General features: G+C 40.7%; 2 protein-coding genes across 2 annotated transcripts; both read left to right on the forward strand.

Annotated features, from left to right (window-relative positions):
• The first annotated feature begins 232 nt into the window (after window positions 1-232).
• Window positions 233-5,708, forward strand: LOC141016950 (LIM/homeobox protein Lhx8-like). The gene is made up of 8 exons (XM_073491553.1): window positions 233-606; window positions 947-1,099; window positions 1,382-1,503; window positions 2,999-3,219; window positions 3,711-3,814; window positions 4,398-4,493; window positions 4,962-5,139; window positions 5,391-5,708. The coding sequence occupies exons 1-8, from the start codon at window positions 532-534 to the stop codon at window positions 5,465-5,467; spliced, it is 1,026 nt and encodes a 341-aa protein (XP_073347654.1). The 5' UTR covers window positions 233-531; the 3' UTR covers window positions 5,468-5,708.
• A 3,791-nt stretch (window positions 5,709-9,499) lies between these two features.
• Window positions 9,500-26,724, forward strand: klhl20 (kelch-like family member 20). Its single transcript, XM_073490984.1, has 14 exons — window positions 9,500-9,579; window positions 13,425-13,489; window positions 16,043-16,300; window positions 16,425-16,533; window positions 17,520-17,726; window positions 19,617-19,775; window positions 19,903-19,997; window positions 20,151-20,266; window positions 20,405-20,588; window positions 20,713-20,856; window positions 21,153-21,286; window positions 21,481-21,689; window positions 22,997-23,103; window positions 23,746-26,724. The coding sequence occupies exons 2-14, from the start codon at window positions 13,467-13,469 to the stop codon at window positions 23,828-23,830; spliced, it is 1,830 nt and encodes a 609-aa protein (XP_073347085.1). The 5' UTR covers window positions 9,500-9,579; window positions 13,425-13,466; the 3' UTR covers window positions 23,831-26,724.
• The last annotated feature ends 1,259 nt before the right edge of the window (window positions 26,725-27,983 follow it).

Raw genomic sequence — 27,983 nt, forward strand, 5'->3', positions numbered from 1 at the left:
TGAAGGGTAAATAATAATAAAAAATAAATAAAGGAATAGATGATTTTATTTAAATGTGTGCATTTTGGTCATTGTGTGAGTGATGTGAGGTGCAGACTCAGGGCCTGCAGAGATGTGAGGTGCAGACCCAGGGCCTGCTGAAGGCTCCTTATCATGTGCTCATGCGCTGCTTGACAAAATCAGTCAGAATGTGATTCAGCTGTGAGGAGGCTGAGGTCTGATCAGTCAGAATAGATTCAGCTGTGAGCAGGCTGAGGTCTGATCAGCTCATTGTACTCACACATTGGTTCTCTGTGACCGAAGTCAAACTGCATGCATACCTCTGTCAAATGAGAACATGGGCCACTGCGGTCGGAAACTGAATTATTACCACACATAAATAAAATACGGCGCCACAACTAAAAAGGTTTGAGCGGATATTTAACTTTGGTTTGAGCTTCGTCGTACTGACCGCGGTCAGTGGAATATGAACGGGGCACCGCTGAGTCACCAGTGCGAGCTGCGCATCAGGCCGGACTCGTCGCTCACACCATGTCGGAGGGACAGATAGGACCGACGGAGGCTGTCTTCACTCCGCTGCAGCAGGGACATTTTTTTGTCGACACAGTAGGTGTTTCCAATGTCGAATGAACCACTTGTTCCCCAGCTTATAGTCGTGGGGTGAAGAGTTGAGGCAAAGTGTGAAAGGTTAGGACAACATGTAGTTCATGTGTGTGCGCGCTTCACAGAGCTGCTGAATGAATCCAAACATTAACAGTGACATTTAAAACTCAGATATTAGCCTGCGCTAACAACACGGCCTCTCTGAGAGCAGTTTTTGTTTGCCTGCACTGTAAAAACTCACCCGCTCCGCTTTCGTTGACGGGACGTCGGTCCCTACATTTTGTGAAAGAAGAATTTTATGAAAAAGTCTTTTATAAACTGCTGTTCCACTATCTTCTGACAGGGTTCCTCTGGGCCTGAAGATATTTTCGAGGAGGACTGCTACTCTCCGTCCTCCCTCTCTTCGTCCTCGTCGGTCCCGCCTGCGGCCTCCCTGCCGGGGAGGTCTGTGTGCTCCTCCTGCGGCCTGGAGATAGTGGACAGATACCTGCTCAAGGTCAGTAGGCTGTAATGGCGAGATGTCATTCACACAACTGCAGAATAAGGCCTGTGTAGAACAAAACGGACAATTAGGGTAAACAAAACCCATATCCTAAAATTCTAACTGCTACTTAGAAATTCAGTATAATGAATGTATTGTCAAGAATTTGGGTAATCTCTATTGCCTTTAGGCTAGTATTAAATATACTATTAAGGGGTGTTTAAAAAAAAAAAAAAAATAGCAGTTGCAAGCCATATTTAGTTTAAAAAAAATAAATGTTTTCCCCTCCCATATCAGGTGAATGACTTGTGCTGGCATGTGCACTGCCTCTCATGCAGTGTGTGTAATACATCACTGGGACGACATGTGAGCTGCTACATCAAGGATAAACAAGTTTTCTGCAAACTTGACTACTTCAGGTAAATCGGGGGTTCGGGGCCCATGTAGGCCAGTGTAATCATGTTCATACTAAATATAAGTAACAATAACCCATTTTATTTTGACCCAAAATACTCATTGTAACAACAACAACATATTTTATATAATTTGTGTATTTCAGCTTTCTGGCATAGTACAAAACTAAAAATTTAGTCAAATAATATAGCCGTCTTTGGTACTGAATGACGTTATGGCCTATTATCCAGGTGCTCATTGTCAAAGTACTCGTTACATTAGAGCTGCAACCTTTAATCGGTTGGTTGATAGGTTTCCAACTATCAAATCAACCACCGATCACCCTAACACTCAATCAATCGGCCAAAATAACTTTCAAGAGGAAGCTGGCATTCTCTGATTCCAGCCTGTCCACTGTAAACACATGATAGCAGATTGGGTAGGGCCTGTTCACTGGACCTTTTCAGGGGCCCAACCTTTCTGTGGGTGGGGCTGTCTCCTTGTTTTAGAAATTACAAAACACCCAGATTTTAGATAATATAATCAAAAGAAAAGCAGAAGTTTGATGGATTTATGGTTTTTCTATCGATAGTGTTCAGTAGTTTTGTTTGTGTAGCCTTGTCTTAATTATTATAATACCTGTTCAGTTAATAATGGAACATGAGGACTGTCCTGCTGCATGTGTGCTTTCTGTTCATGTTTACTGAATGACAGAATTCAAACATTAACTGTGATGATTGTCAGGCTATTTTTTAATGGATTGATTTTAAATGTTGGATTAGGCATGCCTCTGCACATTTAGCAAAATCTTATGTTCCAAAATAGTATCAGCAGGGCTGCCTCTTTTTCTTTTGATTTGCTAAAGTTGTGAAGAATTTTAATTGGGTTTTTTTTTTTTAATAACAAACAATTCCAAAAGTGGATCAACCACACATGTATGTGTCGTGAGTAGGGAATAAGGGCTGTAGTGCAGCTTTGTCCTAAGGCTAAATGAATGTTGTTACTCCAAAATAGATGTTTGTTTACAAATGATTGTCTGTTCATATCCTTTTCTGCATTCAGGTACAACCCTATTGCATAGTTTAATTCGAGACACATTTATAATTAGTCTACTATATGTTAGTCCTGTTCTGGACCAATCCAGACTGAGAGTTTGTGCATTGATAGTTTCACTAGAAACACATGTAGGCTCATATTGGCACAGAAGATGTAAGAGGTTTTAAAGAATTATATATCAGCACAGACTGGGGGTCAGTGTAATTAGTGGCCAAATGAAATGGACCTAGTAAGTTGTCGTCAGAGCTTACCCTTATATGCTGATTGCTTAAACTGACAATAGACAAGTTTTTTGCTTCAACGTATCAGTAATGAAGTAATGAATCAAGTAAATGTTGATTACACAGTGTAATGGATATAATAATGAAACCATCAGCATTTACTTTGGTTCCATATAAACCTTGCTATTAATTTACAATTATTTCTCCTCATAATCACCTCTCCCCATTTCCTGTATTTCTTCAGGAGATATGGGACCCGTTGTGCTCGTTGTGGCCGTAACATCCACTCCAGTGACTGGGTTCGTCGGGCGAGAGGAAGCACCTTCCACCTGGCATGTTTCTCCTGCACCTCTTGTAGGCGCCAGCTGTCCACTGGAGAGGAATGTGGACTACTAGAGAATAGGGTCTTCTGCCGGCCACATTATGACATCATGGTGGAGAATATCAAACGTGCTAAGGAAAATGGTGAGTATATGGATGGGATGGCTGACAATGATCAGAGTGAATGATGGCAAGCAACAGTCAGTAAATTGATTTATAAAAACAATACAGCACAAGATGAAATGGTAAGGTGAGTAACATTTGCCTCTGATAACTCTTGGGTGTTTAGTGTCAGATCAGACAAATCATTGAGAAAACTGCTTTCCCATATACCTCTATCTATTAATGAAGAACATTTTTGCAGTGATTGATATATACCTTTGCCAGTAGAGACTGTAATGTTAAGCCATGTACAGTATAGGTGGTCATGAGTCTGGCCAGTAAGTCATAGTGTGTGCTTGGTCTGCGATGGTGGTTGGTGTGTCATGTACCTCCTCAGGTGCCGGGGCCAATGAGCAGCATTGCACTGGGGCAGGGTGGACAGTGTTGTCAATTTTGACAGACAGATCAATAGCAGGACACTCAGGAAGATAATTTAAAGGTCTTCTATAAATGTTATGTGTCCTGTCTTAAAGAGGAACCAAAAGAAGATGAAGAGGGGGCAGACAAAGAAGACTCCAGCCCCATGCCCAGACCTGCTAAGAGGGCCAGGACCAGCTTCACTGTGGACCAGTTACAGGTACTGTGTGAGTGTGGCTTCTGTGATTACTGGGCCTTCCTCTCACTATATATTGACTTTCCCAGAAGTGTGAGCTGCTGCCACCTGATAGGATAACTTGTTCTGTTTACATTTTTAATAGCCAAACACTTATACACAACCAAATTCAAATATTCAGCAGTGCCATTGATTTGCTGTGGCTACTAAATAAATAGTCTTATTTGATTACATTTTGACAAGCTAAAGACGAGACTTATTAGAATCCAAAACAGAGTTTAAAGGAGAATGAATGTTTGACTTACATTTGTCAGGTGGTCAGAAACATACCTGTGAATGCTAATGCTGCTGTGTATCTGCTCAATGTGTAAATAAGCTCATTTATATGTACAGTATAGGCCAGTGACATTTGGTCATGTTCATCTGATGTTTTCTGCCCTCTAGTGGCACTGGTAGTTAATACAGTGTTATTTGAACACGGACGGTGTGCACTCTGACTTTTCTGCTGACTCCTCTATATAATTTGAGAATAACGTTGTCAAACTTCAAACACCATCAACTTCCAACCATGTAATCATATCCCCTTCTATTATCTCTACATATGCAGGTGATGCAAACTCAGTTTGCTAAAGATAACAACCCAGATGCTCAGACTCTCCAGAAACTGGCAGAGAGGACTGGTCTCAGTCGCAGGGTCATTCAGGTAAAGCAAATGTTACTGCCTCAAGAAGAGCTGCTCTAGTGAACACAAATTTTGATAAAGGATTTGACTTCAGCAGTTTGGTCAGGATAAACTCTCTTGATAGATGGATAGCTCTGTACAGTGAAGCTTTAGGTCTCAAGTGAAGTCCTGTAAATGGGCACGATATATTTTGTCCATCAGTGCAGAAAAACTTTAAATATACATGCTCGGCCAATTTAGACCCACTTGTTGTTGGACAAATGCCTAGAATCTTTTTTTATATTGTAATACCATCAGGGTTCTTAAATTAAGTTTGTATTTAGTGTGTTCACGTTCACCATAATGAAAATAGCTCTGACTTCCCTTTATGTCTGATTATTCCCTGTCTGAGAAGGGAAGTGTTGTGGAACCAGTAGACACCACTTCAGCACCTGTAAGTGAATAATATGACTTCAGACTAGTTATGAAAGTAATTCTCCCTTCATCCAGGTTTGGTTTCAGAACTGTCGAGCTCGTCAAAAGAAATATATCAGCCCAAATCCTGCTTCCTCAACTATGATTACATCTCTTGCTCCTGGTCAGCTGACACCACCATTAATGGAGGATCTGCAATACACCTATATTTCCTCAGATGCACCCCTCCTCACTACACTGACTTATATGGATGGTAAGACACATGAAAACACACCAGTACACTGCTGATACAGAGAATACGCCTCACCTCCACTGACTATACACAGCTAACTCAATGATGAATTATGAATCAATGGTAAAAGCTTTGGCTGCCAGGAAAATCAGTGTCTTGCCCATACCTGCAGGAATTATATTTTTACTACAGTAAATATAAATTAGTGTTTATTAAATCCAAAATCTGACTTTTAATCTTTGTGGTTTATTCTATTTTTTTTTTCTCCCCAGTCCACACTCCAGACCCACTTTTGCTGCAGCCGCTCATTTCCCATTCATTGACACAACTGCCAGTCAGCCATGCCTGAGATACAGCCCGCCTCCTGAAAGACAATAGTCAGTGATTAACTCGAGGGGGAAATGAAGAGCAAAACCATTACTCTTGAATGTAAAATCCTTTGAGGATTGGATGACTTTAATTCATAAAATGTCAAATAACTGCAATTAACTCATTTTGTTTCACTGCCTTATGTGAGTGGAGACTTAAAGGAATAGTTTGGATCTTTTTGATTGGGGTTGTATGACATCCTTATCCCTAGTCAGTGTTACCTGCAGTAGATGACTGTCAGCTCGGCCCCTGTGTGAAGAAGCAGCACATAGCACCAACAGGAAGCAGAGCAATGCACTGCTGTAAACGGTACAAGCAGCAATACGTATTTTAGCCACCTAAAAGAAGGCCCACATAAGAAATACATATACGCTATATTTTGATATTTTTTGGCACTTTACTTTGCTGTCACACTTTTCCTTTGGCAGTACATTCCCACAACACTACACAACCGTATTCCTACATACAAGCGCAGTTGTGCCTGCTGCACACTGTATTGCGCTACAGATCAGCTGTTTGAGTCGGACTTTCATCAGCTGTCTGATAGCAATTTAAAGTGCCAAAAATTAAGGTGGCTTGATGTCTTGCTGCTGGTAAAGTTTACAGAAGTACAATGCTCCTGTTCGCTGCCGGCACTACATGCTGCTTTCCCACACTGCGGGCAAGCGGACAGTCATCTACTGCAGGCGATACACTAACTAGGGATAAGCACTTCCTACAATCCCACATCAGAAGACTCTAAATATCACTTTAAAGTCAGCCTGTTTAGTCACTCAATTCATTTCATTCAATCATACACAGATTCACAGGTGAGAGCGTCAGGTAAAATATGGGTATATGTGAGATGAAACTTTTGTTAATATGTATGTGAAATGAATTTCTTTGTTTAATTTATTTGGAGAATGATGAAAATATGGCACTTTGTTGGAAAATGATGATAAAGCGGAGTATAGATCTGGTTTTCAGTTAGATTTTAGAGTTTATTTAAGAATGTGTTTGAGGATGAGAGAAATGACAGTTTGGCCACTTACAAAATAATCTATATAAAATTCAGGAGTTTATACAGCAAATTAAACCCACTACAAATCATCCATAGATTCTGTTCCTTGCTGTGTTTTGACGACAAGTGTGTAGAAACACTTAATTCAGACTGTTTTCCACTGTGAGTGTCCAGGTCTGTTTAATGTTTAATTTTGCATAAACATTTCTTAAGATGCTTTTCAGTAGCCCATACAAAGACAAAAAGCAGTACAATGTGTAAATGTTGCCTTATATTGTAAGTGTTAGATGACAATAGAAGCCATGTATGAAATGCACACTGGGAAGATATGGACTTTCACAATGTTTGAGATACTGGGAATTAACGTTCATGGCTGCACCACAAAGCTTTGGTTATTTCTTGATTAAAATCTACTTGGTTTCCTGGAATCAATTGTAGTCTTCTGAGTACTTGAACACAATTTAGGGGTAATTTTTCTGTTCCTAATACACCCATAATTTTCAGTAGGAAATGTGCTTTTTACTCAGCTACATTTTTCTGACAGTTATAGTTACCTTGGTAAGACCATACATATGATCAGTTAATGAATTACGATGCATTGTTACAGATTAAACTGCCCAACAGCACATTAATACTTTTGACAGTATTTTTTGCAGTGTGGTATTGTTACTTTTACTGATATTTTATACAAACACATACTCACTCATTAAAGTTAGGGGTCACTGAGAAATGTCCTTATCTTTGGAAAGCACACTTATTTTTAATTTAAATAACTTTAGATTGATCAGAAACTGTCTAGACATTAATAATTAGGGAAATTACTATTTAGCTGGAAATGGATGTTTTTTAATGGAAAATCTAAATAGGTGTGCAGAGAACCATTTTCAGTAACCATCACTCTGGTGGTCCAATTGCACATGGTGTCGGCTAACCCAAGTTAATTGCGTTAAAAGGCTAATTAATTTTGTGCAGTTATGTTACTTTATGAAAATAAAGTGCATATTTCTCGATAAAAATGTCATCAAAACACATTTTAATATAAAACCTATCTTAAAATATTGCATTTTTCACTGTAAATAAAAGGAATGGCAGCCATGTTTTTTTTGTTCTCGTAGCCAGAAAGTTGACGGTCACATGACGCGGATGCAGGCAATAGAAATGAATAGGCCAAAAAAATTGTAGACATCTCACAATTTAAGAGGCGTTACTGTGAAACTACTACACTTTGCCCTGTGGACCAACGTAGCTATTACACATTTTAATGTGAGACTGGGTTGCATGTATCTCAAGCATCAGCATTTGTGGGTTTGATTATAGTCTCAAAACAACTGTAATCTTAAACTCATCAGTCTGACTCTTCTGACAAATTAAGGTTATCCCATGTGAGGAATTGCCAAGAAACTGAAGACCTCATACAACGGTGTGTAATAATCCCTTCAAATAACAGCACAAACTGGCTCTAACCAGAATAGAAAAGGAGAAGTGAGGTTCTGGTGCACACGTGAACAAAGGAAAAGTATCAAAAGAAAACAGGAAAAGAAACAGATGACTCACATTAAAAGAACTTGCAGCTTCATTAAATGGTACCTACAAAACACCAGTCTCAATATAAATGGTGATGAGCGACTCCAGGATGCTGGTCTTCAGAGTAGCAAAGGTAAAGTCGCATGAAGGAAAAGATTAAGATAGGCAAAAGAACACAGACATTGTACAGAGGATGACTGGGAAAAAAGTTATGAATAGATGAATCTAAGTTTGAGGTGTTTGATTCACATAGAATAACATCAGTGAGAAGCAGAACAAAATGAAAAGATGATGGAGTGCTTGACACCATCTGTCAGGCATCATGGAGGATATGTGATGGTCAGGGGTGCCTTGTTGCTGGTAAAGGCTGAGATTCTTGGAGGGTTAAAGGGATCCATGGCGTCATTTGTTTCTCCGTAACAAAAGCTATTGATGGTGCTGATCTTATGCTGCCCACCTCACAGTGGACACAGGCACCTTCAAGATAACCAAGAATCTCTAATCCCAACAACTAACAAAGTTCAAGTTCAAGCCTCAAGTTACTATTCCATTCTATTGTTTGCAACTTTCTAGCGTCTATGTTCGTTGATTGAATGACTCTATTTGATAGAGTAATGACTCAGCTGAGATAAACATAAACTTCAAGAGAATGAAGTCAGTCATTAGTTCTTTGGTATTTCTGACAAGTAGTTTGGATTAAAGTCACCTGTGTGCTTTAGTGAATAAACAGTCAAGACACCCTTGGTCTGAGAATCACTCCTCCCAGGATCCTGATCACTGGGTAGAGATCTTGAGGATCACCTACAGCCAGCCAATAAAAGTCCAGCAATCCAGCAGTCTAAAATGAAACTACAGAGAAAGTTTCGTCATGGACAAAACTTCTTATAAAACAAAATTGACAACAAAATAGTGACAGAATAGTGGCTCTGACTTTAAAGTATATTGAATATAATTTGGCATGCTAGCAGGTGCTGTTTCCATGGTGGACACAACATTAACACCGACTCCATATAATGTTACAGTAGTCCTGAAACTGAACATTGGCTTTTTGAAGCTCGGTGGTAATATTTGAATTAGTCTGTGTGTGATTGTGTCATATGTGTCACTTCTGTGCTGCAATTCATCTTAAAAACTTTTGTAAAATATTATTCTTCAATAAAGCGCGTTATGTTTCCCCAAAAGCAAGGTAGTAATAAACACCTTGGATTACCTGCACACAGCCTGCAGCGCTCTCTGGGGGACAGGAGGTGCTACTTTATCTGGTAGCAAACATGATTACATACTTGGTGTTACAGAACATTGTGCAAATTCCCTTTGTCTTAATTCAACTATTTCATAAATTGCGGATCTGTGCAAACTGTATAATGTTGCTGACATGTATAAATGAAACACAATGACGTAATCTCATACTTTATTTTGAAAACACACTGTCCGGAAGTGGCGCTTGGTAGTTGGCATGCGCATAAGAATACCAAGGAAGAAAAGCAGCAGCGTTTCACCGTCGGCATAAAATTGTAAACATTAACAACCTAGGCAACTTGTCCGTGTAGCTGGGATGGAAACATAAGGTAAAGCCCTTCTTAAACTTGTCTTATCTTTTATCGGATGATTGTCAATGTTAACAATGTCAACACATGCAGTTTCGGAAGCGCTGTCTGTAACTTAGTAATCATTAGCATTCGAGTTAATAACATCCTTTCCGTGGAGTCTGACATGACACTGAGACAGACTCTCAAGCGGCCACAGATGTCCTACATGCTGGCTAACAAGGGGATGTCTTCATTTCCATTACATTTTCCTTGCTGGTACCTATTAACCTAATTGTTCTACGTTAGTTAAGTTACTGTCCTATGAATCGCCTGTGGATTCTGCTCCCAGGTGCTAGCGATAGCACATAGCGTTTCCAGATGTCCTCGGGAAATGATCCAACTCGTTAGCTAGCTCATTGATCTTTGTAGTTCTGCGGAAATAAAAATAGTCACGGAAGAACACAATGTTTCTAGCTGGCTCATTTGTTTTTGCCCCAACCATTGATCAACCTCACTGGAACCTAATTCTTACCACACAGTTGGAAATTGTGATTAGCTAACTAGCTAGCTAATGTTAGTTGAATTCGCACCCGGATCAGTCTATCTACTGAAAACTGCGAACAACATACAGTTACCCCAAGTCTTAACTACTTGTTAGTTATGTTAAGAATGTAGTAGAGACAAATATCTCACAGGAGGCGACCGTGCATTTACTTATATCTATATCTATATCTGTTATCTGAAAACTGTGGCCGGGGCTTTCTGTGACAGCTGAAGCCACCCAACAGGCTGAACTATTAGATTGTTGATTATTTAAACAACAGATGAAGATGCTAAAGGTTGAACAGGAAAAGGATTCTAATGAACCCATTCACACACTCACAGTGGAGCTAAGTAATGTATTCTGCTCTCTTAACCTCACTGAATAGCTCAATATGACAACTACATATCGCTTGTATGCAAATACTGCACTCCAATGTTTTGAACACAATATAACGAATCACAGCAGATTTAACACCTGAGTGTACTTAGGGGACTCAATGAATTGCCTGTTCAATAGTTGTATCAGTAAAGACTGTTGCAGCGCAATACAGTAACCTTGTAATAAGTGGTGGAGCAGTCCAAAAACTAGAAAGTGACATTTTCATCAGTTATTTTAAAATGTGTTAACAATCAACAGTGGCTTCTTGGCCGTAATTCTTACTGTAACAGTTGAGACACTTAAATATTGTCAATATGAAAATATAAATGATATGTAATGTAATGAGTGTAATGAGTGTAATGACATGTAATGTAATGAGTGTAATGCAAAAGTAACGCTCCATTGTAACTGACCTGCTGATAACAACTGCAGCTTGTGCTTGTTTATACTGGGCAGACACAACAGACTAACATGCACACGTGACGGCACATTGTATTGTGGTTCAAGCACTTTGACCATATACTTACATCCTGTATTCTCTGGGACCAAGTATAGTCATGTCCACAGAAATAAACACTCCTATAGCATTAGTTATTGCTTTGTCAGTGTCTGAATCTGCAGTAAGCGGCTGCTTGAACACTGTGGACAAAAGCACTCGTCCTCAGGGCTTTATTGTCTCGTTCAGCTAATGGATACATTTGGGTGATGTTGTCTTAAATCACTCACGATGTATGCAGTGTTTCCACAGACACATTTGACTTCAGTTGAACGATGTCCGTCTATAGTTTCATACACTTATTGTATTCTATTTTCTCTGTGACTAACAGAGAAACTGTAATGATTCCTTACAGTGGTTCATGGGATGAAAAGAGACAATCCCTCAGCTCTGGTCTCTTATTTATGTTTGCGATTTGGATGGCAGTCAACACTGTCTAGCATGCTACAGCTGATAGACAAAAACTAGAGCAATGCCAAAACTTTCCTGGTAAAGTTTGCACTCTAGAATTTCTGTTCTGTGCATGTGAGTACTTATACATACACCGATGAGCCACAACATTAGACCACTGACAGGTGAAGTGTTCTCCTGGGCAATGGTATTCATGTGGATACTACTTAACAAGCATCACCTACCCAAACACTGATGTAGACCACGTAAACAACCTCCTGGCCATGGCAGTCCCCAATGGCAGTGGCCCCCCAGTAGGGCAATGTGCCCTGCCACACCACAAAAACTGCTCAGGAATGACCCAAGCAAATCTGACAAAGAGCCCAAAGCCTTGATCTGATCCCCAAATTCCCCAGTTCCCAATCTGACAAGCATAAGTCCGATCCATGGAGGCCCCAACCCCGAACCTACAGGATATTCAAATGCCAGACATCCGAGGACAAACCCAGAAATCTTGTGTGTCTGACTCGATGTGACAGAGCTTTGGCGTCACAAAGGGAAGCTGCACAACATAAAGCAGGTGGTTTTAATGTATGGCTGTTGTGGTAGTGTTGTATGGTACTACATTATATTAAAATGTGTTTCACCATACCAAAAGTAAAGGCAGAAACTTCTACAAATGACCACAACAAAAACTGTACATCATAAACTTTGCAAAGGCATGGCGATGCTAATTGATTGCAGTGCAACAGGTGTACAAAGTAATTGCACATGTGTGTCTAATAAACTGGTGACTCAGTGTAAGCAAGCAATCAGTCTGGTCTCAGTCCGGCTTCGAGAAATGGCTGCAGATCAAATTAGGAAGGTGACAGGGCAGTGTGTGTGCCCTCACAGAGAATGTCGAGCCTTTTCGGCAGTAAACTGAGGATTTAGGTTTCCCAAAAAATAAATGTAAAACAAATAGGGATGTCAAGCGACTAAATAAATGAATCACATAAATAACCAGCTTTGTGATTAATTAATTGAAATTAATTGTATGTACCAGTATTTGTTACAAGCATTTCAAAAATATTTAAACTGGTAGATGAGTGAATCAATGAGTAAATGGACATTCAAAGCTTTAAAAGTGATAGTTCAAGTTTGAAGTACTCTGATGGCATGAAAATTCCTTGCTGCATAAATTGCACAAAACAGTGCTCCAGTCAACAGTTCCATCTGGGTTGGTTTTGAAGCCCCACTCCAGTGTGTGTATTAAAAAAAAAAATCCTGATCTTCCCTGACAATGTTTTATCATTTTTGACAAATAACTCATTTTGCGTATAAACTTGACCAGAAAAATGAAGCTGATGCTACTATTGAATGGACTACAGTAGACTCTGGGACTTTTATGTCAGCAGACAGCTGTTAGCCAACGGAGCAGACAGAAAGTTTAGCAGTGAAGTTGTCTAGTGGCAGTAAATGTACAGTACCGGTTACAGTTTGACCATGAATACACTCTGCAGCTCCTTACTACACAATAAGTCCTCATGTTTGAGTGACAGCTATCGCTATCACTGCGATATCCATGCTATTTCTATCCATGCTTATTTCTATGCTGTTGCTATCCATGCAAAGAATGTTAATCATGCTGAAATGGCAGTCTGCATAATATCTGACTATTAACCACAACCCATTCTCAGTTTGAGAAAGAATGTTAACCATTGGAGTGAGACTTTTCCATTCAGTATGCCACTGCTCAGCAGTGTTTAGTCATCTGCACCCATCATGTTTACAAAGCTACTGTGGAACGTGAAGGGAATGTGTTCAGTGATGTAAGGTCAAGGGGTGTCATAGAGCGCGATTATTCTGCCTTATTTTTTTAATGCCTTATTTTTTTCTAGAATTAGTTAAAAATTAACATGTTATATTGACAGCCCTTAAAAAAACACATCAGAAACTAAATGTAAAAACAGGAAATTTGTGAAAGGACTCTCTGGTGAACACTGCTGCGTTCACATGCTATTTCTAATGTCCTGTTACATTTGTGTTGAGAGCAGACTAACAAACTGAGTCTGGTTTGTTTTGTTGTCTTTGTAGGTTAACCTCAAGGTGTGGGACCAAACATTGTTTTTCCAGTGCATGGACGCAAAGCCAATGCGCAGGTGGGTGTGGTGTCAAAGTGAGATGATCCTTTGAAAATAATACCCACAGACTTTTTATTCTGCCAAACTCTTTCTACTGTTGAGGGCCTCGACTGTTAGACATTAATAGTTTTAATCAAATCTTTGAATGTCCATGTTGCTGAGTGTTTTAATCTAGGAAAATATTTTGTAACAAGTAGGGAAAAGAACTCTCCATGAAAGTAAGAAAAATGCTTTGAAATGAGTGTTATATTTAGAGACCTTGTGTGAACCCCCATGACTCTGTGTCACCCATCCTGTTATGTCACCACATAAGCTTGTCTACAAGGCAGACAAATCCCTGCTCTTGATCAAAGGCGAATCATTTTAGACTTCACACAGAACCTACCTTGACAGTTTTGTATAGAGTAACTGTAAGGGATGAGACTTCCTTTCAGCTTGTATATTTAATTTGTCCTTGACTTTTAGCTGGAGGCCAGCATGCTCCATGCTGTGAAATGAATATGGAAACACCTGCCATTGTTTCTTGAAAACAAAAAGAAAATACAGCAGCATGCTCAGTCAGAGTCTTATGTTTTACCTGTGAGACCCACATTATAATGCATTTGTTCATCATCTGTGAGGTGAAAACATCACATTTCCGCAGTCTGAAACAGGTCATAGTTCAGGCAACCTGTTCATATTCCAGTTATAAAATCCTAGCTCACCACACACTCTGTCATTTGAACACTCAGTAACTCTGGGCAGCAGTAGAGGAGGTTCTACCAGCATCTGGTTTAAAATTAGTTTAGTTGACTTTACAGCCAGTCAGCACCAAGGTGAGAACCTCAGAGCAGCCAGTCAACAGACAGTAATACTGCTCCTTGTTTCAATTTCCCCTCTCTTCTTCCATTATAGTTAGTTTTGTGGTTCAGTGATTTCGGGGCAAGACACAGTTTGTAAAGTTTAAATCCTGCCCTGCTTCTGCTCCTGCATTGCTCTGACAAAACTAGAAAAAGTGTGCAATGATTCGCTGACCACATGCAAGTCTACTTTTAGGGGCTGCCCTAATGTAAATACATTGTGCTAATCGAAGAAAACTTTCCTAAAATAGTAAAATATGTTTTTTTGTTAAACTGTGAAATAATTAAAGAATTTTGGTATAGTTCAATATCATGATAGCCATTATAGTAGCATTGCTTGTGCTAATGTGTTGCTAATTTATTGCCTGTCCTCCTTGTGGATACATCTTTCAAAACAATACAACTCCCATAAAGAACAGCTTTTAAAAGGTTGCTACAGCAATTTAGTGTTGCACTTTCACAGAATTGGAGGACTCAATAGAAATGAATTAAAATGAATGGTCAGCGTTCAAATCAGCAGAGGCTGACATTACCAGATTTTTTCTTAACCAATAGTATGAATTAAACTCCATAGAGGCTAATTCTTACAATTCGTATCATGTCAATAGATATCATCTTTACACACTTATTTTTAAGTATCAAACCAAACTCAAGATGACCCTTATAGTTATGTATTTTCATTTCAAAAAGCTCTCTCCATAGCTGCCGAACACATTTTACAACATTTTTCACAGGCTCTAGTTCTCCTTGTGATGACCAAACTGATCCTCATGTGTAAAATCGGTGGCGTGCATCTTTAATATCACAGAGTTGCCCTACAACCTGTTAGACACAAATGTTGATTTAATGAACTGTCTGCTGTATATGATTACATTACACTGTGTAGTGGTCTCTAATTATTTGGCCAATTAATTCATATTTATTCACCACATTTAAAGTGCTTAAAGCATCCCAGAGAAATGTAAACAGTTAAGATCTGTGATAATAGTTTAAGTATTAAGAACTTCAACAAGCAACCTTTAAGAGTAAATATTCACAATAGACCCCTACATGTTTATAAAATGATTATAGTTTTTGTAAATATGTTGGTTAAAGCTTTAAGCATTATGGGTAGCCCTTTCCAGATAACAGTTTTCAAGTGAACGTTATTCGTCTCACTTATGATGATTATGCCATGTGTTTTGTTAGATGTGTCCAGATGACAGGGGTTTTTGGCTGGCACTGGGAACATGATCTGAAGTGAAGCCCTGTCCCAGAACCAAAATGGTCCTATGCCCACAGCTACAGCTACAAACATGTAGGGCAATGCTGATTGAACTGACTGCTGTAGATAAGTTTACACTGGCTATCTAGTGGCCAGTGACCCAACTATATTTGGTTCAGCTGATACCCACAGACTGAGACAGTAGATCAGGTGTATTTGATGATGAGGGGGCTTTAACTGCATATATCAACATATGTATTGAATTTACAAGAACCCAAACATGTTCTAGGTGCTGTATCATAGGCAACTGCTTGAGGACACACCGACACAGAGGTTAAAAGCCTGCAACTCCCCTCCAGTTAGTTAGAACTGAAGAAGCCTCTTGGATGAGAGGTGAAACATCTTCAAGAAACTCAAACAAGTCCAGTTGCCTACAATACAGCACCTAGAATTACCATGACCTGGATGGCTGAGAACCTTCATCAACAACCCAAACATGTCTAAACTACCTGTCTGGTTGACGTTTAGGGCCACCAGCGCACGCCAAGACGCCACTGGAATGGACATCACCAGCCGCTGTACTCTGGGGGACCCCAACAAGCTCCCTGAAGGGGTCCCCCAGCCTGCACGCATGCCCTATGTGTCGGACAAACACCCACGACAGACCCTGGAGGTGATCAACCTGTTGAGGAAACACCGTGAGCTCTGTGACGTGGTGCTGGTGGTGGGCGCCAAGAAGATCTATGCTCACCGTGTGATCCTGTCTGCATGCAGCCCCTACTTCAGGTACAAAGACCCAAACATATTCAGCTCACATCTGAAGAATATGAATCCACTGGCTAATGAATAAACATAATAGAGCAGGTGGAGGACTTTGAGTAATAGCTCTTGATTTCCATGTTCTCTTCAGGGCGATGTTCACAGGAGAGCTGGCAGAGAGCAGGCAGACTGAAGTGGTTATCCGTGACATCGATGAGCGAGCCATGGAGCTGCTCATTGACTTCGCCTACACCTCACAGGTAACAGGAGCAGGAAACAGTTTTTCATTGATGATAATAACACCAAATAAAAAATAAAAAACTGCAGTTGTAGCCTAAACAATATATAATGCTGAGATCTTCTGATTATTTACCCTTAATTTAATTTAAAATTCCATTTAGGCTTAACTGTTCCCCATTTTGAGTTCACATTTCATGTTTCCCCTGTCTTATTTCCATTGCCATTTACAATTTCACCTTTTAAATGCTTTTAGTTTGAGCATAATCTATTTGACCTTTTGCATTTCATATTTGACTTCTTTCATTTACTCACTCTAGCCTTCATGTCCAGATTATCATTTTACGTTTTAGATTTACTTTTCGATTAACTTTCTTGTTCGAAGTTTATTTAAAACCTGATTTATTTCTAGTTGTGAAGTAAACTAGTTCACTCGTTAGGAAGAGCAGACAGGCCGGGTAGTGGAGCAGCGGCAGGGCAGCCCGGCGGCAGCTCTATTTACCTAGCCCAGAGATACAGTAGAGCGTGGCTCTGGAGGATAAGTGAGAGACCAGGGGAGAGGCCGAAGAGGTCGGTGTGGTAATCCGCAAAACCAGAGCTACTGTGTGAGGTAAAAGTTTGAGTCAAACTTGGAGAACACAACCAATGAAGAAAACCAATCAGAGGTGGAGTAGGACAGGTCTTGTGAAGTGAGTGTGATCCTTAATAACGTAGGAGAGATCTCTCTTCTGGAGTGAAAGCAGCAAAAATACAGCAATTTAAAAGCAATAATAACATTGAATAAATGTTTTGAAAATCTGACGCCAAACGCCCCCCAAGAATAAAGTATAGCTTCCAACGTCCCCAGACACTCTAACTCTCCCCAGGGGGCGGTACCACCCCGATCAAGAGGCCTGAGGAGACTGAAAAGATGAGAGAACCACAGTTAAAATGAGAGAATCTCTGGTTCAGGGGCTTTAACACTCTGCAGCTGTATGGCTATATGACATCCTCTCCTCCCTGCTCCTAGGTGACTGTAGAGGAGGGAAACGTGCAGACGCTGCTCCCTGCTGCCTGCCTTCTCCAGCTGGCTGAGATCCAGGAGGCCTGCTGTGAGTTCCTCAAGAGACAGCTGGATCCGTCCAACTGTCTGGGCATCAGGGCCTTCGCAGACACACACTCCTGTCGCGAGCTGCTCCGCATTGCAGACAAGTTTACCCAGCACAATTTTCAAGAGGTAAGAAGTCACATAATCTTTATTTTACAAAAAATGATACAGGTAGATTTAGACTGAAGGTGCAGACAGGGAAATGCTCAGTAACAAGAGTTATTCTTTACCACTCACACATCTGTGTTTTCAACTTAATGTCTTTTAAAGCTTTGCAAACTGTGTCTTTAGTCATTGTCGTGCACACATGTGCATATAAAAACATAGTTAAAAACTCTGGAATCTGGTTATTGCATGAAAATTAGCAATAACATGGATTCTTTGCATGTACACAACCAACTACTTCTTATGGAAAGCATGTGGAACCAAGCTCATGTCTGCGTTTACATGCTACATAGTGTAATCAGCAGGAAATCTTGTCACATGCGCACTGCTCAGTTGGTTTTTTTTCAGGCTGTGTGCCAGCAGTTACTAATACAGTTATTGGTATGATTATCTGTTTGACAGCTTAGTGTCACATTGATTGTAAACATGGAGAAAGCCCAGACAGTCTTATCGACTCATGACTATAGAGACACTTAAGAGACGTGTGCTAAGACAGCACAGAAGAAGAGGGAAGCTGTCACATTTAGCTTCACAGCACACTGCCTCTCAGAATATTGGTATGCAGTCAAAGAGTAAGCAAGACAATGTACAACTGGAAAAAGTGAGTGTATAAAACTAGAGTGGAACTGAAACAAAGACTAAGATTTTGCCTTGTGCAGTTGTATGATAGCAATACTAATAAGCAAGCATAAAGACAAACTTCCTTAATCTTTCACCAGTAATCCCTCATCCAGAGATTTTAATTTAGACAGGCAGAAATATTTACTTTCTTTGCAGCTTGTGGGTCAATAGAAGGGGAAACAGGCTTCAGGCTGTTAAGTTGTGTGGGCTGCAGCGCAACAGACACAAAGACTCTCTCCTCGTCCTGCATCTGACTCTTGTGTTTGCTGCCTCGGGTAATAATCGAGACATTTATGACATCTCTGACAAACATGTGTTCCTGAATGTGTGAATGTTCCTGCTCATACAGGCTTGGTAGAGATGTGTTAGTCTGCAGCAACATTCTGCATTCATTGTAAGTTCAGTGAGAATGCAGCATTTGTCAGACTGCCTGAAACATGTGAAACTACACTGCAATAATACAACTATAATTTTATTTCTGTCAAGGAGTGCGCAGTACAAATACTACAAATACAACAGATCATTTTGATTGCTGACCTTGTAATAGACCCTTTTCCAGACAGACATTCCAACACTTTCCACAGAACGGGTGGAACTTTTAACATTACACATGTGTTCTGTTTGAGGGTTCCAGGCAGTCCAACCAGTGTGTCATCCTGCTTTATGCCAAAGCCCTGGAACTGGTCAATCAAAATAGGATGCAGCCAATATGCTGAGTTCAAGTGATTTTTTTTCAGGTGCTTGTGTTGTGATGAAAACTTAATGCTGAGGAAGGCAGTTATACTTCTGATAATGTAATGATGGAGTGGTTTTGATGTAGTGGATTGAGGAGAATCTAAGTTCTGTATCGTAGGCAGCTGGACTTGTTTCAGGTTCTTGAAGACGTTTCACTTCTCATCCAAGAGGCTTCTTAGTTCTCACTAACTGGAGGAGTTGCAGGCTTTTACACTCTGTGTGGGAGTGTCACACAGTCGTTAAGGACACATGTTAGCTCTGAGTTTCAGAGTTGTTAGGGCCACTTATGGATGGTTGACTCAACTGGCCTTCATGTGGGTTGCTAAGGCTAGGTGAGCCCAGGTGTAAGAGAGTGTTAGATGTACCATGACCTGGATGACTGAGAACCTTCATCAACATTGAGGAGAATTAGAATTTACTGCTCTCTCTCTTTGTGGCAGAACTGCTGACTCACTGCCATCCCTCCCTCACTCACTCACTCACTGTTCACTGTCTTAGGTAATGGAAAGTGAAGAATTTATGCTACTGCCTGCCAACCAGTTGATAGACATCATTTCCAGTGATGAGCTCAATGTGCGGAGCGAGGAGCAGGTTTTCAACGCCGTGATGGCCTGGGTGAAGTACAGCATCCAGGAACGCAGACCGCAGCTACCGCAGGTTTGTGGATGAACATACCACAATAGTTTCTGCTTCTGTTATACAAACCACTCATATTAAACACTTGAGACTGCCGTTGTAGCAGAAGAATACTTTGGGACTGGTGTGGGTTTCATGTGTTCTGTAGGTCCTGCAGCACGTCCGCCTGCCACTACTCAGCCCCAAGTTCCTGGTGGGCACCGTTGGGTCGGACCCTCTCATTAAGAGTGACGAGGAGTGCAGGTGTGTGCTGTTTGTTCATCAACCATTTGAATGATTCTGGTGGGAAAATGCTGTCGGTGCTGATCTGGATCCGGGAGTTCTTCTTGTTTTTCAATTGCAAATACTGGCCGGAGCAACATTTACATGGTCATTATACATCATATACTGTTTCAGAGACCTGGTTGATGAAGCGAAGAATTATCTGCTGCTGCCGCAGGAGAGGCCGCTGATGCAGGGCCCTAGAACTCGGCCAAGGAAACCTATTCGCTGTGGCGAGGTGCTCTTTGCAGGTCAGTACCTATAGACTATAAACTTGCAAAAATGCTATGTCTGTAGACACCACTGCCATTGTCGAACGTTAAAAGTGTATCTTACTGACCTCGCATCATTGTCCTTATCAAGTATTATGAACTCTCCTTTGTCTGTAGTTGGTGGCTGGTGCAGTGGTGACGCTATCTCCAGTGTGGAGCGATACGACCCCCAGACCAACGAGTGGCGGATGGTAGCGTCGATGAGTAAACGACGATGTGGAGTCGGTGTCAGTGTTCTGGATGACTTGCTGTATGCAGTGGGAGGTCATGACGGCTCATCGTACCTCAATTCTGTAGAGAGGTGATCACTCAAGCTCTGTCTGGAGATTTTCCTCTACTTTTTTATGTTTCATTCCCTCGTCTTTTCCACGAAAAGATCTGGAAATAAAATTATAGATTATCTTTTTTCCCTCTCTCCTGTCCAGATATGATCCGAAGACCAATCAGTGGAGCAGTGATGTGGCCCCCACTAGCACTTGTCGTACCAGTGTGGGAGTGGCTGTCCTTGGAGGTTATCTGTACGCTGTAGGGGGGCAGGATGGGGTTTCCTGTCTCAACATTGTAGAAAGGTATCTGTCAAAACCATCTTATATTGTTATATTTGTTGTTTTAGATCTGAAATTAAACTGACAAATTTAAACCTTCAGCCTTGAGCTAGTTCAGCATATCATGTCTTACCTTCATCCCCCTCGGTGGGACAAGTCCATTGATCATGAGCTAGAAGCTTCTCATAAACTTCACGTATCAACAACCGTGAATCATAAATAGTTGACGAATATGGAAGATAACCTTGTTTTGATTTTTTTCATTGTTAATGTAATGCTAAATATGAAATGATAAAATGGCATCCTTCCTTTTACTATAGGTATGATCCTAAGGAGAACAAATGGACTCGTGTGGCCTCCATGAGCACCAGGCGACTGGGTGTAGCTGTGGCTGTGCTGGGGGGGTTCCTGTATGCTGTAGGAGGGTCTGATGGGACGTCACCATTAAATACAGGTATTGTTCTCAGTCATGTGATAAGTACAATCCTAAATTGACCGTAAGGATCACGGATCAGCTATGTTCCATTACACCAGTCGTTTATTGAAAGTAAAAGTAACCATAGGTCTGTCTCTGATCATTTATTTTTTCTGTCCTTTAATTTGTCTCCTCCTTTCCCTTGTTTCTTTGGATCATTCTGTCCTTTACAGTGGAGCGCTACAACCCTCAAGAGAACCGCTGGCACACAGTGTCCCCCATGGGCACCAGGAGGAAGCACCTGGGCTGTGCGGTCTACCAGGACATGATTTACTCTGTTGGAGGGAGAGACGACACCACAGAGCTGAGCAGTGCAGAGCGATACAACCCCAGGACCAATCAGTGGTCCCCCGTTGTGGCCATGACGTCCAGACGGAGCGGGGTGTGTGTGTGTGTGTGTGTGCCCCTGCCCCTCAGAACCCAGTTACAATGGGTGTAGTGGTTGAAATCTCCCCCTATGAAATGGGACAACCATTCTACCCTCCTACGTCATCAGTTGATGTTGATAGTGTTTACGTTACGACTGGACTTTCCAGTATGACGTCTTCCACAGCAGTGATTTCTCCTGCGTTAATCCTGTTTTGTCACAGTACCATTTGCCATTTATCTGATGGAGAAAGAAAAGCATGGACGCTTACAATTCATCTACAACTTCACTTTATCAACCAAATAAAAAGAACGCTGCTTTGTTACTGGTCGCTAATGTTAGCGGTGCTTTATAGGCTAATACAGTATTAGCAACCCGTGCTCCTACCTTGCCTCTTTTTTCAATTGTTCCAGATGAGGAGCGAGTATCCGCGGCACCATCGTTCTTTTTCTTTTTCCTGACCTAGGCGATAATAATCACTGTATTTTTGTCTTATGAATCATGTCATGCCGCACACCCTCCGAATGTCAAATAAAAAACAAATGGATAGTAAACCAGGGGCAGTGTCGATCATACAGCTGTTGTCAAGATATTGTTGCCATAGAGACGAGACGCACGTGCAGTGTTTTTTTCGCTCTGTGCACAAACGCTTCATCCCAGCGCCCCTGAGTATACAATGATATGTTATGCTACATATAATGCTATGTTGACACAGACCCTTATAAAGAAAAGGACCATAATACATTGAAATGGCAGATCGTTCTCGTAACCCTCAGTTTGAAGTTAGCTCCGGCAGTCCAGACCCTTCTGCAGCAGATGTACTATTTTTCTATTCTATTCTATTTTTGCCGGAGCACAGCACATCAATGCAGCCGAATTCAGATTGAGCGAGACAGGAAAGCGTTTTTAGTTAATGTTTTTCCGGTGCAGTTTTATCCGAGCAAAGAATTATGTTTAAACATGTTTACAACACATACACTTTTATAATTGTGATTGCGCATAATTCTGTAATTGCCGTGTGAACTCCTTGGTCTTGCCACTCCAGCTGTCTGGCAGTGCTGCGCTGTGCTACACTCAAAACACAGCCGGTGGATGTTGACGGACAAGAGAGCATGGAGCAAAACTGCAGCGGAGCGTTCCACAATGCACATGCAACCAGTGGAATTCTGGAGTAACACTTCGCCCTAACCCTATGTCCCAACGTAATCAGGACACCCTACACCTAGAAGTGAACACACAAAACAAAGTGGTAGGGCCAAGGGGGGAATTGGCACTGGGCATTAATCTGTGTACATGGCTAAAGTATACTTGTGTGTCTGTAGGTGGGCCTGGCTGTGGTGAATGGTCAACTGATGGCAGTGGGAGGCTTTGATGGGACGACATATCTCAAAACTATAGAAGTCTATGACCCGGATGCCAACACATGGAGGTAAAGATGATGTTACAAAATACTAAGTACAATTGTGAAACAAATAAAAACGAGGATTTGAATAATAAGAAAGAAAGTTAATTAGACATAAGGCAACATAATATCGCAGTGCTTTGTATGATCACAGCCTATTCAACATGATTCAGACCTTTCTACCTAGAAATATTGGAAACAGCCAGTTTACCTATTGAACTTGAAACATAGTTTTACTTTTACTGTGTGTTTAGAATCTAAAGTTGCAGCATGTTAGTGAGTTTATCACTATATCCAAATTGGCAACAGAGAAAAACTGTTGTGGTTAAGACTGACATGTCTGAAGGCATAAAGGATATCAATCTCTTGAGATCTCTGCCCCCACATCCACACATTTAAAGTGAATCAATTATTTTATTTGTAGTGTGCCAAGCATTCAACAGCAACATCCATGGCCACATTTCTCTGATAACCTCACTGTCAACACTTGTTTCAGAAGAAGTACTTTCTTTATAAACTCATTTCACACTGAGATCTATAGGTCATCCAAAATAGCAAAGGCAGGTTTGAGTTGTCGCACCAGAACTTTGAAACATATTCTCTCTACTGCACAAAAGAACATTTGTATGTTTCCTTCTTCATAATTTGACTCTCACTCACTATTTCCAGGTTGTATGGAGGAATGAACTACCGCCGGCTAGGTGGAGGGGTGGGCGTCATTAAAATGACTCACTGTGAATCCCACATATGGTAACATTAACCCCACCCCCACCCCCCCCCACACACACAGACACACACACACACAATGGATGCCTCTTTTCACCAACTCTCGTGCCTCCAAAAGAGACGCTGTGATTCACACGAGGATGAGGACTATGTGGGGGGAGACGAGACGAAAAGAGGAACAAACTTTAAACTCTAGCTCATCCCCAAACTCACTCTGAGCTGTTTAACTTTGGAATATCCTAGTCGTCTTCATCGATGAAATGCACTGAGAACAGAAGTCTACCATGAACCATGAAGCTTCCAGCTTGGAGAGGACAGTCCTTCTCCTTTGACCTCTCCAAGGTTTCATCCTCAAAGCCTCTCAGTTTGAGACGATCGATTGGATGTGTGTGATGACTGGAACTCAACTTGGGGAGATTAGCTTACATTTCTGTCCATCAAAGTCCATCAAAACACGGCCCCCGAATTTTGTGTACTGACCAACACCCACAATGAGTTAAAAAAAACAACGAGTGGAGCAGCAAACCTTCTGTTCATTGTGTGAGACTTGATTATTTCCTGGAGATGCAGCGTTGCATTCTGCCTGTCAGGTAAATCTCTCCTTTTTCTACTTTGCTTTAGGCTTTGAAGCATACACCTCAGCTGTAGCTGTTATGTCTCTGGGCCTCACGTGTAGCAACAGTAGACGGCTGTCAGGCAGTTCTCTTCTGAAGGCATCTGTATGTTTAGGCTGGATACACAGAAACATTTCACCTGGGAAGGTGGGCAGCATTAGATGTGGATGTGTATGAGGTAATTACTGCTACTTAAAATTGAATTCCAGACTTACTGTTGTTGAATGGAACTCTGCTGCTGCACTTTACAGGAGGCTGCGGCCGCTGTTTGTTGCCTTGGGTGTTTTAAAGGTTTCAGTTAAATCACAGCAGTGTGGTTAAAGGAATACACTACATGGCCTGTTAGTCGACTGAACTCCACAGTGGAAAGAACTTGGACACCAAAATCATCTAACAGTGTCTCTAATTTTTGGCTTCGGTGCTGAATCTTTAAGTTCTCAGTATGCTTCAAATTAACTCAAGGCTTCACATTATTATACATAATTATTTGTTGTAATTATCGAAACAAAAACTCAATTTTCTTGGTTATTTGCCAATGACATATACTGCATTCCTAGTTTATACCATTTGCAAATGGCAACACACAAGCGCTCCAAGAATTCTGCTCTTTGTGTGTCTTTTGTAGAATGGCTGTCACTTTTTCCAAAAAGTGCCCTCTGCTGCAGCCAAAGGCAAACTACAAAATGGCCCTTACTGTAATAACCTTTCGAACAGGTTATTACAGCTTCAATATAATCATTTCACCCCATGTTTTCAGAGCAGAAAGTAAAGGCCTTAGACTACAAGGTCTCGACATGATGAAGGAAATGCACAAATGTGTAATGGGGTACATCTTCGGACATTCTGTCTCCTGCAAAGGCATTAATGATGTCGCACTCAATTGTACACTCTAACATTGGTGTGTGAAGAAAGAAACAAAAAAGGGAGCTTGAAAGTTCAAAACCTGGCTACTTTCCATACCCACACACTTGATCAATCCTCGTGTCAAGAGGGATTGTCTCATTATCTGTTCCAGAGAGTTAAAAAAACTGTCCTGGATTCTGTTTTAGGTTGTGGTTGAGTCCTGTTGAGTCCTGTTAAGCACTTTTGAAACATACTGAGACCTTAACACTGTCATTAATGCATTTACCTCAAAAGTGGGAATGATGTAGGAATGATATTCTATTTTTGTCAACAAATCTCAGGAAAAGACCAAAACCAGCAATGTAGGTCAGTCTCTCAAGACTGCAAGTCTTTAAATCTAAAAAAAAAACAACACATACAGAGTCATCACAAATATATCATTTGATTTTGAAAGGGAAAAATAAAGTGTGTCTGTGTGTTCATGATGAAGAAAGAACATGTATGTTCAGTGTGGCTCACTGATGGATTTGTATGGTTTTTGGACTGAAAGTGGAGCTGTATGACACAAAAATAAGATAGCAGGATGTGATACTAACACAATACTTGTGATGATTCACTGTTGGTTTGGCTCTGCACATGACATTTGTTGACAATAATAAGGATATAGACATCATCTTGCCCTTAAAAGTTCATTGTAGTAGTTAAAAGTAATCCGAAATGCAATCCATATTATTCTGGAGATTGGATGAAACGTTACGCAAATGTATCGCTTTAAAATACTACATAACTTTCCCTTTTTCCACAAAAAGTGGGCACTTGTGTGTTCATAAAATCACACTTGTTAATGTTTTGGCTGAGCAGTGGAGCCAGTGATCTACTGTGGACACAGATGATGTTTGTGCACGAGTCTCATAACATAATGCATTGTGTAAACTAAGTTCCTTTACCAAAGTCAGTCTAGAAGAGAAATCTGGTTTAGTTTTTTTTCTCAATGCAGCTGTTGGAGGCACAGCCTGGAAAGGTTAAGTCCCATTATGCAAGAAATAACTTCAGTGTCACATTCAACATTTGATGAACAGTTTTTCAGCTATTCATTTCAGATGCTGATCTTTTTCAGGTGATTATCACAGACTAGGCAGCACCAAGGCCCAATTTAGCTCAGAAATGTAGAGTATTTCATGGTGTTTAAAAAAACCTGGGGATATTTGCTTTTACTGAATACCTGATAAGATGAATCAGGGAGACATTTTCTCATTTATAAAAGGAGAATTAAACCCAGTTTCTCTAATTGGATTTTTGTTACATGCTTTAGAAAGTCAGACCTCTGTCCTGCAACAAAACCATGACAGTGGAATATGACAAATGCAGTAAATTCTATGTATCCCAGTTTATCGTTGAAAGAATGGACCACACTAATATAAATTAAAACTGTATATGCACTAATAAAGGAAAACCTCCCCCTGTAGTAGTCGGTGATTGATATGTTTTTTTTTTTAACACAATCATGAAGTTTTGAGACACAGGTCCTTCGTGTTCTGTATTCACAGCTCCCACATTTGTTTCTGTATGTCATCATATGCAGCGCAGTGTAATGGCACCACCTGCTGGAGGACAGTTCTAGTGCAGCACTGATATGGATAATAAAAAGACGCTCTGCATTTTTCCAAGTGGTCCCTGGTCATATAACTGATCTCAGCTCAGTGTGGGACGGACACAGATTAGATAGATGGGGAAATTGTTTTTGATGAATCTTCTGAGAATTTATTGCACTGTGATTATCTTTTAAAATCAAATTTTATATGGGTGTTGAACTTTCCAGACATGGGGAAAACATGTAAAAATCAGCATAGGTCAACGTGGGAATCAGACATTTCAGGCGGGACGCTGAGAATGACGGATTTATTTCATAGATGCAACACATGTTACTTGATTTGTCTCACACACGGTTCATCACAGTACATCACATGTGTGAGACATGCTTCGTAAAGACGTGCTGGTGACAGCTCAAACAAGGCTGTTATGCATTATTTCAACAACATTTTCTTGAGCAAGCAGGTCTTCACCTGAAATTGGTGTTCATGTCCAATAATATGGCAATTCTAGATTTTTGTTGGCTCGAGTTTTCTTTGCTAGTGGGAGATTTCAAGCGGCAGGAGCACAGTTTGTCTGATCATGCAGAGTTATGTTAAATGAATGTTTTGGAGTCACGTGCTGATGCTCAATAGAAACCTGACCATTTCACTCAATTCTAAAATGTTGACATTGGCTCTTTAAAACATCTTCCGTATAGACTGTGGTCAATGCCTAGTTTTCATCCAATAGATATATAACGACCGTTTGTTGAACAAAGAAATGATGCAGTTTGTCCAGCTGTGCACACCTGCGTCTTGAAACTCTCCCAATAACATGTTGCTACTTTTCACTGCCACCAGGAAATCCCACTCACTTTAAGAATCCATACATGCTGTTACTTTGATTCAGGACAAGCCCTCTTATGGTTAAATGGCATCATGTTTTCAGCTTTGTGATAATGCATTTTTTAAATGGTTTCTTAAAAGGTAGAGCAGTATTCAACCCACTAAAAGGCTCATGACACATATTTATTGGGCTGTCTTGGAGCAGTAATCCTGTATCTGGTTTCCCAAACTGAGTGGATTTTCCCTTTAATCATGTAAGCTATTAATGATGCATTGTAATAGTAATGAACAGAAGTCCAGCTCAGTC

Source organism: Pagrus major, chromosome 21 (genome assembly GCF_040436345.1).
Source record: "Pagrus major chromosome 21, Pma_NU_1.0".
NCBI lineage: Eukaryota > Metazoa > Chordata > Actinopteri > Spariformes > Sparidae > Pagrus > Pagrus major.